Source organism: Mixophyes fleayi, chromosome 10 (genome assembly GCF_038048845.1).
Source record: "Mixophyes fleayi isolate aMixFle1 chromosome 10, aMixFle1.hap1, whole genome shotgun sequence".
Taxonomy (NCBI): Eukaryota; Metazoa; Chordata; class Amphibia; order Anura; family Limnodynastidae; genus Mixophyes; species Mixophyes fleayi.
Window position 1 is genome coordinate 87,632,509 of NC_134411.1, and position 13,307 is coordinate 87,645,815.

Consider the following 13,307-nt stretch of genomic DNA (forward strand, 5'->3'; position numbering starts at 1 on the left):
TACTGTGCATCCTTTTTATTTACCGATATTAAGAAACGTTCACATATATTATCCATACCTGGTTACAGTGGTGAAACAGAACTAAGAACATAGGAAATATTAAGTCAGTGTTACACAGAAGAACATAATTTAGTGTGGTTCTTAAGGGCCGGATTAAAGATCTTTGGAAGCAAAGGGCTTTCAAAATAAAAGCATTAATAGTATTTACATCCATCTGTAAACATACAAAGCATGACACTTCCCACTGAAACTTTGTATTCTTATTCACCTGGTGCAGAATGGAGATCATTCATGAAAATTGGTAATGGCAAAAACTATTTTTTAAACTGCAAAATACAGCAACCAATAAGATTTCTACACTCACTTTCTAAACTGTATTAGAAAATGAAACATGATGTAGTTTCTAGTATTTGTTCTCATTCTGTATATACAGACATAGTAACACTTCTTGTGTCATACCTCTGATACGTCTCTATCTGTTCTTATACAGACTGGAATGAGTGTATCAGTATTATATAGGCATAAACAAGGCTTTTATAGGTTCCAAAACTCTACACATCAGCAGTCACTGCAGAACCTCTTATTCTCTAGTAAAGCACAGTATTAAGTGACAGCTCCTCACTAGTGCTCAGAGCCTTATAGGGTATCTTACCATAAAGCACAGCCGCCTTTAGTCAATAGTTGTTTTAAACACAACAGAAAATTGGTATTCTGGAAAGAGGACATCCGAGCACAACAATACACGTTTGTCATGTTTGATACTGATGTAAAAATAGAAGACAGCACTTTAGCACGAATTGGATTTAAAAAAAAAAAAAAAAAAGAGGGTAAAATGACATAAGGAGCAGTAAGTAACATTCATTAGGTTAGATAATATTTGTAGGTTTACACAGTATTGGGAAGGGTTAGATATTTTGCTCACACGTCTCAGTATGGTGTTTCAGAGTCAAACTCCATTGTGGCTCAACAAAGGAGAGCATGATCGTGGGAGCGACTGATAAGACTTTTTACTATAGATACTGGTATAGATCACTGGCTCTATGATGTCCCATGCCAGCATCTGCTGCCAGTATTAAAAATGGTGGCTGGTTTCTCAACCAATACTTTCCACATAGGAGGAGCGAGGTAACTGTCCTGTACCTATACCCCTAAACGGCCCACTCCATACCATGATGCAGATACCTCACCAACCAATCACATACTGGAGTTGGTCAGTCTTCTGGGCATTATACTCATCACAGAGTGATACAAGATGGCCGATACCCAAACACGACTCAACAGAAATGGAACTCATCATTTTGAGTATGCCTGAAAGTCTGACCGGCAGGTGGCCACTGACAGCCCTTGGGTGTAGCCATCTGCAGATCACATTAACAGGACACAAAATGGCTGCATGCATTGTGTGCCAGTGATGGGCGCAATTTAATCAATACGGACGGTCTTAATCCAGAGCCAAAATTCATGTTAAACTTTTAGGACCTCATTTAGGGGCAGATTCAAGCCAAATGCCTTAGGTACCCCATGTGAGGCGATGGTGACCGCAGTATGAGGTGTGAGCAAAAATGATGCAGCTAGAAGGAGTAATATTGCTCCTTAGCTTAAAAAAAAAAAAAAGTGTCGGCAAATGTAAGATGTTGGGACATCTCCTTAGGGTGCAACGTAGTTTGCCCAGGGGCAAATTTGCACCTTTTAGCTCTAAATGAGAGCCTAATGTCATCTATCGAGTCACCTCAGATCACTAGAGCTTTCCAACCCCCTTGTCCTGAATACGTAGATGCTACAAGTTATAAGACAGTAACACTGCACACCTTCTCTCTTCATTCCGACACGTAGCAGCGCCGTTTATTAGATGCAGACAGAGTGGTTTAGTCTGTGGATCAAACATTGTGAATAGAATTTGCAGTAACAAACAACTCCTCCCGTTTTAAAAGGCGATTTTATTTATTTATTATGTTTTGTTTGCACCAGAAGTCACCATTAAATCCCAACAAGAGCAGCAACAGACGCACCAGGATAGGGAACTCTAGGTCTGGGGAAACTGCTGCTGGTGCAGATTGAGATGATGGTGACTGAACGCAAATTGCAGCTCGGTCTGAGATTCTAGTCATACGAAAACTAATGTTTTACTGGGCAGAAACTAGCAAAACACTCCTTATACTGATAGAAAAGTTCAGATAAGCAAAACAGGGATATGAAGTAGTGGTAACCAAACCCGTCCTCAGAACCACTTACAGCCTGGCTTAGTGTACGGTCAACACTGCAATCACTAAACACAACAGATGTCCTATAAAATATACGTCAATTAGGGGGCGACGGCAGAGCCCATAACAAAGGGCTCAACTGGACACAATTGAAAAATAGAAAATGGATTATTTAAATGTTGCATTAAACTTTGTTTTATTGAGTATTATAAAGCATCTAGGCCCCAGCTGGTGACTTTAATTGCTTTACTCGTGCAATTAGCCTAAACTGCTCTTACACAGGCAGATCACACAACCAAAAATTGTACAGATTTGGCAGCGTGGCACTCAAATTGGATGGGCCCCAGATCACACAACCAAATTGGACAGATCTGGCAGCGTGGCACTCAGAATGGATGGGGCCCAGATCACACTCATCACCCCTCTGCGGTTTCTTACACTCCCAATCAGAGGCTGGGATTGGTGCTTATTTAGATAAGCTGCCTCCTGTTTAAAAAGCATTGTGTCAAGACATATTCGGTCGCAATGCTTGTTCTGTTATCACCGTCTCAGAACGACATTAACAGAAGAAAATAAATTAAAAAAAAAAAAAAAAAAACTTTATTCAGTATATAAAGCATTTGTTAATGATCAATATTTTTAAAATAGACATTTTACTGCTAGGGGCAGGTGTGGCAGAGGCAACTGGGTATATTTTTGATAAAACTGCAGTGCCACCTGATTTTTTGCAATGTCTGCGATAAGTACTGATTACAAAAAAAAAATTCAGCCTCATCGACGCTTAATAACTAAACGCCGTAGTTACTTATTCTTTTAAAGCTTTAAAACTGAATAATGTTTATGAAATCCTTTCTTAAACAGCAGAAATGTTGCGGGTGGAGTCTCTACTCATCAGAATACAGCCAATCAAATCCACTAGTGATCGCAAACTAATTGTATCCACTGTGTGCATCCACTAAAGTGCGTCTGCCGTCACCATCTGAGATTCTGGGGGAGCAGTTTTTGGGGGCCATCAAACATACATCCGCTGGATATGAAAAAACTTTCAGGTGCGCTGCAAAATATTATTTTTGTTTTATTTTAAAATCCATTTAAAACCAGGACCTGCGAGTATGTTCTGAGGACAACGGTTATTTATTTACACTGACCAACACCGCAGCTAAAACATTCATGTGACAAGACCTTGCCGCTATTGCTCAGGTGCAATATATTCCCATAGTCCTTTGCTGAATTACCCATAAAACCATTTACAGTTAACGCAGTGACCACAGACAGTTTGTTGGCTGCACCAATATTCCGCCTATAAGTTCACCGAGAACTAGAGACGTAATTGAAGCATTCCTCCGCCACTGGGTGTAGACATAACTGCATTCTAAGTCCGTACGGTTCATATTCACAAGTATCTACACTTAACCCTTAAGTTAGAACACTTATAAGCTTCAATTAATATGGAATCTAAAGCAGATATCACTCCGAGGTAAGTACATACTTGTAACAAGTTAATAGTGTTTTTGATTATATTAACAGGACACAAAAAAACAGATGAGAAACTCTAGTGGTAAAGAGAAGCATATTTCTAACAAATACATAATACTTTCATCTGGATTACCCTGCTCAGGAAAAAATAAAACAAAAAAAACATTTTTAAAATAAAAAGAAACTATAGTCTACAAACTTTTAAATATTTTCCTTCCCCCAAGCAGTATAATCCAGCCGTCACTGACTTTACAGAGAACTTTGCTAACTTGTAGCAAAGATTAGGAAAAGTGGCCAATTTTTCGGAGAAAATATACCGAATATAATGCAACATATGTAAAACAAGAAAAAAAACAGAGGCAACTTCATAACACGAGACGGAAATATTGACTGGGGTTACATAACACAGGAGTTACTTCTGGTACACACTGTGGTAGATTTGTACACATTAAACAGTAAATATACAATTTGTTGTTAAGGTTTATTCAAACTGTAATTAATGTGCTGAGTGGCCCGCCATTATAGATGGTAAAAAAATAAATAAGTTCATGTAAAATGCTTACGGTTGGCTAAAACAAGGCAGTTTTAAAGAAAGCCAGGGAAAAGCTCGTCTGTCCTGCAATATATTCCCATAGTCCTTTGCTGAATTACCCATAAAACCATTTACAGTTGCTCCTTGTGCCTCAGACATTAAAGGGAGAAGCATTCTCCATATCACTGACCGCAATAGAACACGCCGAAGATTCCGGCTTGGATTACCAGACACCTAAATAAAAAGTCCATGGCAATAACAACAATATTAAAAAAATAATCTAAAAAAATAAAATAAAATAAACATAAACGGCAGGCCTGCATTAAAACCCCTGTAAGTCAAGGTCTATGGCAGATCCAGAGACGGGGTGAATGCACAGTGAAAAAAAACTGGATGTAAGAACAGATAACAAAAGGTTGCTGTTAGAGCATTTGCAAATAATATTTATATATTTATATATAAAAGTGACTGTTAATACAGTGCATAATTCCACCAAGCGCCTCCTAGTGGCACATCCCGAACCTTTCTAGGCACTTGGAAATAACCAAACATGATTTTGTTTGTCCCATGTGATGGCCACCACCGCGTATAATTCCCACAACTTCTAAAGGGATGACAAATTCTACCCGAGATTCCCTTGCTGCAGTTTGCTTGGGGTAAGGCCAGGGGTTCTCTGGCAGCGCTAAATGTACAGAAGTTTCTATATACCCATCCACAAAAGCATCCCAGAGAAAATAAGGGCATTAAATGCACAAGCGGGAGGTCAGTCTGCTACTCGCTCTTAGCCAAACTTACAGTGGAGCCTTCCTTCTCCAAAAACAGGAGCACTTACTTGTTTCAGCCTAAGATCCACCCTGCAAGCACCCTCTTCCACCTGCAGGGCCGGCCGCGTGAGGCAAATGCAAGATTCTGTTTACAGCTAACACAGGAAAACGCCGCCAATACATGATAAACTTAACTCCTGACCCTTAAAGAGATTGCAAACGGTTTAAGTGCTTATTGGTGCAGAAACCAGAGACGTCAGCAACGTTCTGCACTTCAGGGGCTAATCAGGTGGAACATTTGAAAGGCAAGGTTCCCGTAAGGGGGGCACGCAACACTCGGGACAAGCTAGCCGGCCTGCCTCTTTCCCACGACGCAACCTACGGTATTCCCTGCCAGAGCAGCCTTTGTATCACAAGTCCAATATACATTGTTATTATTTGGTCATTTACATAAATGTTGTGTAATAGTTTGCTTTGTGGGCGGATTAGGCCTCATTCTCCGTCAGGGAGGAATTCGCTAACACAGTGTCGGGCTGGCGGGTCATTCTGTCCAGTTCCTCCTGGACGTTGGTCAGTACGGGCTTCTGTCCTGTGCGGGGAGAGAGAAATACATCATATTTATTAATACTTAAACAGTGGACAAAATATCTTAAATATAAAGGAGAAGTAGATCTTTGTGGATGTTTTTGTTACGCAAAACATGGACTTGGCCTTCATGTGCCTCAACAATTTAAGAAATTAAATACTCTGTAAATCATGCTTGTAAAATCATTTTATTTCTGTGATATGGACGAATAAAACACACTTGTTTTAAAACGTCTTCCCCTTTTCTATTAATTTTTCAACAGAAAACTGCAGCTAAGAAACACACTTCAGGCGCAAAATGTCTTTAAAGATGTATTTTGCTTACAAATTGAAATGATCTAATACTCCTACTGTAACTCCGTATTACCATTGTATAAGATTTTATAACCACATATGAGCAAATCTGGTGTCTATGGGTGAAGGGGTGAGGTAGGAGAAATGGGAGAAACATGACATATTTACCTTGCAAGGCTGGTGTGAGTGAATGGCTTTAATTTGTATACATTTGAGATTTTTCTCTTTATTGTTTAAAGTAATAATATTTAGACAAAATTTTTTTTTAAAAAAAAAAAAAATACATTTTACTGAAATGCTACTTGTTTAAAAAGGTTGGATGCTCTGGTAAACCACAATTTTGACATAGATATCTATCAAAGGCTTTGCCAACAATAGGCATGAAAGACCTGAAGTGTATATATTAACATTATGTTCGCTTGACCCCTTTGCAGCAGGCTATGATGGAAAAGCTTTTCTATCTGAGCAGGCAGAGAGTGACTGACCGGTTTGGACACTTGCTCTGCAGAAGTGCACCTGAGTAGATTGGTACATTCATACTAAAAGGACAGGACAGGCCATGCCAGCAGCTTCTCTTATATTTTAAGATAATGACCTTTATGCCAGATCAGAGGATCCTAAACATGTGGCTCTAGCTGTGGACCTCAAAGTAGTGGTCAGAGTAACACTGAACAGTGTATTTTACATTTAAGCTTCATGTCTGTAAATGTACATTTTTGGGTTTAGCGACTCTCTGAACATGTATATTCTGCAAGGCAACCACGGTTTGCTTACCTGGCTTCTTGCCAGAGTTCGGTGCAGACCCCGGCCCCCCTGGACTTCCAGGAGATCCTGTTTTTTTACTCAGAAGACTATTGAAGAAGCTTGCCAGTACGCCTTCACTAGCTGCGGCATCTGTAACAGAGAACAACGATTCATTGTTAAATCACTAACATGTAAAAATAACCCTGGGGGGGGTGAGCGTGTTAATATATCAGCTGGCAGAAGCAACAAGCAGGAGCTTCTGAGAGCTCGTTCACACTGATCCAGGGTAAATGGGCTTTACAGATTGTATTAATTGGTCTAAAAAAAAAAAAAAGGTACCTTACACAGCAGTGTGTCTAACAATCACGGCCCTGCAGTTAAGATTCTAAACCACTTACCTGGAGTTCACTGGGGCTCCATGTAATAAGTGATAATTAGTTGAATTATTCATTCTAAACTTCTAAGTATCATTCAACCTTTAGGGACTATCTTGTATGCTATTCTCTGATCACTGAATGTCATCTATTTATCAAAGGTTTCCACTTATTGTTATGATTTCGTTGTGTATACTACAAGAGTAGCTTTCAGTAAAAAGTTATTTAAAGATTCTAAACCACTTTCCAAACTACTTTAATGCGCATTCATTTTATTATGGAATATCTATCTCTATATAAGACGCATTGAAATCAGGTGTAAAAGAACCAAAACAAACCATCAATGTGGTTTGCATTATTATTCTTCTTATTAGAAGCTATAATACAGAATAAAACTAGAAATTTGAAGCACTAAAAACCTGGATGTTTAGAATACATTTTTCACATGCATTTAGCCTGGATTAGTGTGGAAAAAGTCACAGAGGTTTCAGAATGCAACGGAATGACCTATACTACGAGTTATACTACGACTTTACCTGTAATGTGTCCTATTTGTAATGTGTTTCCCATGCGCTAAACAGCATTGGTAATCCTCTGCAAATCAGATTTGGTTTTACCACTAACAAAGTTAAGGTATTATAAGCCTAACATAAGCCTCTTAGTCACAGGATGCAGAGATTTTCCCTCTGGTGACTCAACAGCCCGGGGTGGGAGATCTGAACATAGTGCAACACTTACTCTTAATATTGGGGTCTGGTTTCTTGACGGCCACCATAGGGGAGGAGCTGGGCACAGTAGTGGGACCAGTACGACCAGGGGTTCGAGGGGAACCTGTTGGGGCTCTGGCTGGAGACTCCTGAAAGACAAGGAAACAAAGACATCTAGAATTCTTGTTGGTGGGCAAGTCCCACCCCCAATCAGGAGAAATACAGGTGTGTAGCACTTAGCTAGACCATGTATAGGTGATGCCAATTCAACATTTAAAAGGTTTTCCCCCATATGTTTGTTTTGTTATCTATTATATATCCCTCCTCAGGTTACTCAAATAGTCGTCATACTTCTACACAATTCCCAGGTGCACAAGTTCCCGGGTGTAGCTTCCCTTGGCTCTCCTGCACCTGTAAGTGACTATAAGGACCTCTACCGCCATGGCACTAGTGTTGATCAGTGCCGGACCATGATTAGAAGTCAACTAGGACTAGTGTCTAGTATTAAAATAACATTCTTTGTTTATTGCAAACAATATATCTCCCTTTACAAAGTGTATGAACCTTTTAAAGGGCAACTTTATAACGAGAGGTGAGCAGGGTGCAGTAACGTAGAGTCGGATCCTCACCACTAGCAGTAAAAAGGATCGGACCTCCTCAGCTTTATGCAGTGAATAGGGATGTTGTATAAAGGTTTAGTCTCACACCCCACAGCTTGTGACCAACACGCTGCTCTGTGCTCAGGCTATTGGGGCTCTGCTGACAGACAGCCAGGAACACACAAGATGTGAGATCTGAAGCGTTGCTGTGTCTACATGAGACTAGCCTGGGGCCAAATGCCCAAAAATAGCCAGGGGAGGGGTACAGTAAAAGTAGCTAAAAATGACGAGCAAACGAGCAAGATCTAGTATAATACAGATCTGACCTATAATTCTAATGATTTCCAAAAATAACACTGGGTAAAATATACAGGAACTATATAATGGACACAGCGCTGGCATTTATGGTGTTAATATTAAGGACATCTCCTCTTCTGAGCTCTCTAACTTGTCCTTGTGACTTTCTCTTTTACTCCTTGTGGAAAACGGCCTCTTCCAGATCATCCCTTGGATCCCCCAGTGCTACTTACAGCTAAACATCTTCATAACGGAGCTCATCTTCCCTCTGAGTATCACTACCCCCCCCCCCCCCCCTCAATGCCAACGTCACACTCGCCCCCTCTGCCCCATGGTGACTCCACCCTCCGCTTCACCACACACATGCAGCCTCTGCCCGTAGTCATGTTACCTCCTCTCTTATAACATTTGTCCTAGTATCTGGCCTTCCCCTCACCTGTCTATTCCCCCTATAATCCATACTAAATGCTGCAGCCAGACAGTTTCTTTATATCTGACCGCTCCACATCTGCTGCACAACTCTGCAAACCCCATATCCTCTAGGATCAATTCAACCTACTCACTCTCACCAAGACCACCCCACATACAACTCTAACGCTCTTCACATGATGCTCTCACACTCTTATCTTATAAATACCTCTCACTCACTTCCAAAACTTCTCCACACTTATGGAACCTCCTGACCAGATGTTCAGCCAACCTTCAGTATGTCAAACGTACTCTCAAAAGCCACCTCTGTACTATAGCCCATCTTACCCCAACCTGATACTATCATCTCTGGGTGTTCTACCAACTATAGTCCCAATATTGTCTCAGTATTGCTCCCAACGCTTGACACCTGTAGCGGTAATGGTCGGGTCTACTCACCGAGGCCCTGGTTGGAGTGGCTGGCTGCTTTGCCAAGTAAGACTATATAGATGAAAAAAAAGCAAGTGTTAAAATTGGTTTACAAACCAGCAGTTGAAAAAATATTTTATTTTTTCTGGGGAGCTGAGCACCAGTTGTTATGTTCTTGGTCAGCTATTTAAGGCTACAAGAGCCTTTGTACTGTGTCTTTCAAAAGGCTTAAAGACAGGAGGTCTGGTAAAGGTAGGAAGATGTTAATAAACATTTATCCCCACCTACACTCAACACAAAAAGTACTAAAAAAAAAACAAAAAAAAAAACAATAAAATCTAAACTAAACAGCAAGCAGTATCAAACACAGCCCAACTCCTTGGGCACTTTAACATAACGGAGGTCTATGGGGTTGCAGAGGGGAGGAGTCAGCAGCAAGTTTAGTTGTTAACTATTTAAGTGCCAACTCCGAGCGCCCTCAGACAACCCCATAGTAGCAGTGTCCCCAGAGTGGATGATGGAGAAATATTTATTATTTATTCTGATAATCTCCAGCAACATTTATTATATACACATATATGGAACCTTCTTTGTTGATACATCAGCCATAAAGCCTGGTGGTCCCCAATAATATGATAGATTGTGATACTGAGCAAACAATGGGGGACCTGGTGGGGTCACTCACTGATTTATCAGTGAGGAGGAGACAAGTGCAATATTTTACAACCCACGCCCCTTAAAAAAACAAAACAATTTAAGATCATTGCCGAGATCTTAAAAGTGACACCCTGCAAATATGTCAATGTCAGAGGTTCCTGCGGTACCTGCTGCTTCATCAGGAAGACCTGCTCATCTTCTGCGGCCACCTCCTTGTCATGGACCAGCTGTAAGAAGAATGACATGGGTCACAATGGATAATCATCCTCACGTCTCTCCTGTCTGACAGTGAACACAGGACACCCACCTTCCTGACAGGCGGCTTTACAATAAAATCCTCAAAGGTGTCTTCAGGTTTGATGCTAGAGAAATTTTCATGTAAAATCCCTATTTTCTTCTCGTTGTCCCATCCAGCAGGACTAATGGAAGAGTGACAAGACGGACTGTTATTAGACCACTGAACCTGAACGAAACATTAACCCTAAGATGCTAATTGTTTCATATATACGAGGGATTCATAACATCCAGAAATATGTTTGTAAAAACTGTAATCAGAATTGAAGAACCACTAAACCTAAACTAAAAATTGGTCTTCAATAAACCTAAAAGACAAGAGGTCTGCATAGGAAAAAGTCTTCCCCCACAGATTTATGGCAAATATATCTGTAAACTCCAGACACCTTTCCGTATATATTGGTAAATGTTACAAGATGCTTTTGACAAAGGCTCAACTTGTATATTAGGATCAGTGACATTGGGGTAACATAGTAACATAGTTGAAGAGGTTGAAAAAAGACACCAGTCCATCAAGTTCAACCTATTTTGGATCTCCTGCGATCCTGCACTTATATTTGAAATTAATCCAGAGTAAGCAACCGCCAATCTGTTTCAATTGTGAAAATCTCCCCAGACTCAATATTGCAGTCCTATTTTTACCCTATATCCACTACTATCCTTCATTTTAAATTAACGGTCGAATCCCTGGATACACCTTTCCGCTAAAAATTTGTCTAACCCTTTCTTAAACATATCTATTGAATCTGCCATCACAACCTTCCCTGGCAATGAATTCCATATCTTGACTGCCCTTACTGTAAAGAACCCCTTCCTTTGCTGGTTGTGAAATTTCCTCTCCTCTAACCTTAGAGGGTGACCACGTGTCCTGTGTATGGTCCTTGGGGTAAAAAGTTCCCTGAAAGCTCTCTGTATTGACCCCTAATGTATTTGTACATAGTAATCATATCTCCCCTTAGACGCCTCTTTTCTAAAGTAAACATGCCTAAACTGGCTAACCTTTCCTCATAACTTAATGACTCCATACCCTTTATCAATTTTGTCGCCCTTCTCTGAACCCTTTCTAGTTCCAAATCATCTTTTTTATAGAGTGGTGCCCAGAACTGTACTGCATATTCAAGATGAGGTCTTACCAACGAGTTATACAGTGGAAAAATTACACTGTCTTCCCTTGCATCTATGCCCCTTTTTATGCATGCCAATACTTTGTTTGCCCTTGCAGCTGCTGCTTGACATTGAGCACTATTGCTAAGTCTACTGTCTACGAGCACTCCCAAATCCTTTTCCATTATAGATTCTCCTAAATTAATTCCATTTAATTTATAGATTGCGTTCTTGTTTTTGATCCCTGAATGCATAACCTTACATTTATCTGTGTTAAACCTCATATTCCATTTGGCCGCCCAATCCTTCAGTTTATTTAAGTCCCTCTGTAGAGAAGCTACATCTTGCTCTGATTTTATTACCTTACAGAGTTTAGTGTCATCTGCAAAAATAGAAACTTTACTCTCTAAACCATCACCAAGGTCATTAATAAATATATTAAAAAGGAGTGGTCCCAGCATGGAACCTTGAGGTACTCCACTTAAGACTTTTGACCAATTAGAAAATGTTCCATTTATCACAACTCTTTGTTCCCTATTCTCTAACCAGTTTTCGATCCAAGTACAAATTTTGATTCCTAGACCCAGTTCCCTTATTTTGTAAATCAACCTCTTGTGTGGCACTGTATCAAAGGCCTTTGCAAAATCTAAGTAGACCACATCTACTGTCCTGCCCTGGTCTAAGTTCCCACTAACTTCCTCGTAGAAACTAATTAGATTAGTTTGACATGACCAAATCCATGTTGATTCCCACTAATAATTTTATTGCGTACCAAGTAATCCTGAATACTGTCCCTTAAAATACCTTCCAGTAGTTTCCCCACTATTGATGTCAGGCTTACAGGTCTATAATTCTCTGGTTGTGATCTCGTCCCCTTTTTAAACAACGGCACCACATCTGCTATTCGCCAATCCCTTGGTACGGAGCCTGATGAGATTGAATCTCTGAAAATTAAGAATAGCGATCTAGCTATTTCTGAGTTTAACTCCATAAGGACCCTTGGGTGTATGGGGTGAGGGAATCTATCTTCACACTACACTGTCCAGACATAGTTTAGGTTCCTCTGTCTAACAATCTAACCTTTTAAGTATATTCAGGATCCCGGCACCTGCCTGAAATAATTAGAGGAGATGGAATCAAATGAACCAACTTTGCTTTTCTTTGTGAAGCTCTTTGTTTTGCAATACTGTTACACAAAGTAAGGAAACCTTTACAATACGTATACTACAACAATTTCTTATTCATTACAACATCTTATAGGAATATATAAGAATGCCAGCAGAGTACATGTAATATTATGCTTTATATGAAGACTTTCTGCCGCAGCAGAGGACACACATTGGGAAGCTGAGGGATTACGCACAATAGTCTTTAGTTCTACACTGTAAAATACACACAAAAAAGAAGCAGACATCGATCTTACATAAACACAGCATCTTTCTCTACCACCAGGGCGGCGGTGTTAAAGTGGGATCCATAGGTTTTATGCAGAATGTACTTGTACAACAGATCCAGGTTTTTCTCTTCCTTTACAGAAGTATAAATTAAGGCAGCTCCGTCTGTCATGTTTAATTAAGGAAATCAATGGAGAATAGAATATAAAAATGTGCAATCAAAACACACACAATGTATCAGTGTGAAATACATACAGAGATTCTAAGACAGGAAATCATTTACACAAACTCTAAATAGTCTAAAATAGTAATAATAATAAACTAGTCTCATCTAGGATCTTGCACATTAGTGACTGATGGCCAATGATACAGGAGAGCAGTTACTTATATCTATATGACCTACATTCCAGCCTACAGTTCAGACACATGAGCACTGTATGCACTGAGC

At 40.0% G+C, this 13,307-nt stretch overlaps 1 protein-coding gene across 1 annotated transcript in view; it reads right to left on the reverse strand.

The window, feature by feature from the left end:
* Positions 1 to 13,307, reverse strand: part of DYNC1LI2 (dynein cytoplasmic 1 light intermediate chain 2) — a 28,712-nt gene continuing 15,405 nt past the window's right edge. Inside the window, exons 7-13 of the mRNA XM_075189010.1 lie at positions 12,889 to 13,024; positions 10,375 to 10,486; positions 10,235 to 10,294; positions 9,441 to 9,482; positions 7,709 to 7,826; positions 6,627 to 6,746; positions 1 to 5,562 (exon numbers count right to left, since the gene is read on the reverse strand). Coding sequence (XP_075045111.1) covers positions 5,459 to 5,562; positions 6,627 to 6,746; positions 7,709 to 7,826; positions 9,441 to 9,482; positions 10,235 to 10,294; positions 10,375 to 10,486; positions 12,889 to 13,024 — 692 coding nt within the window. The 3' untranslated portion in view covers positions 1 to 5,458. The remainder of the gene's footprint in view (positions 5,563 to 6,626; positions 6,747 to 7,708; positions 7,827 to 9,440; positions 9,483 to 10,234; positions 10,295 to 10,374; positions 10,487 to 12,888; positions 13,025 to 13,307) is intronic.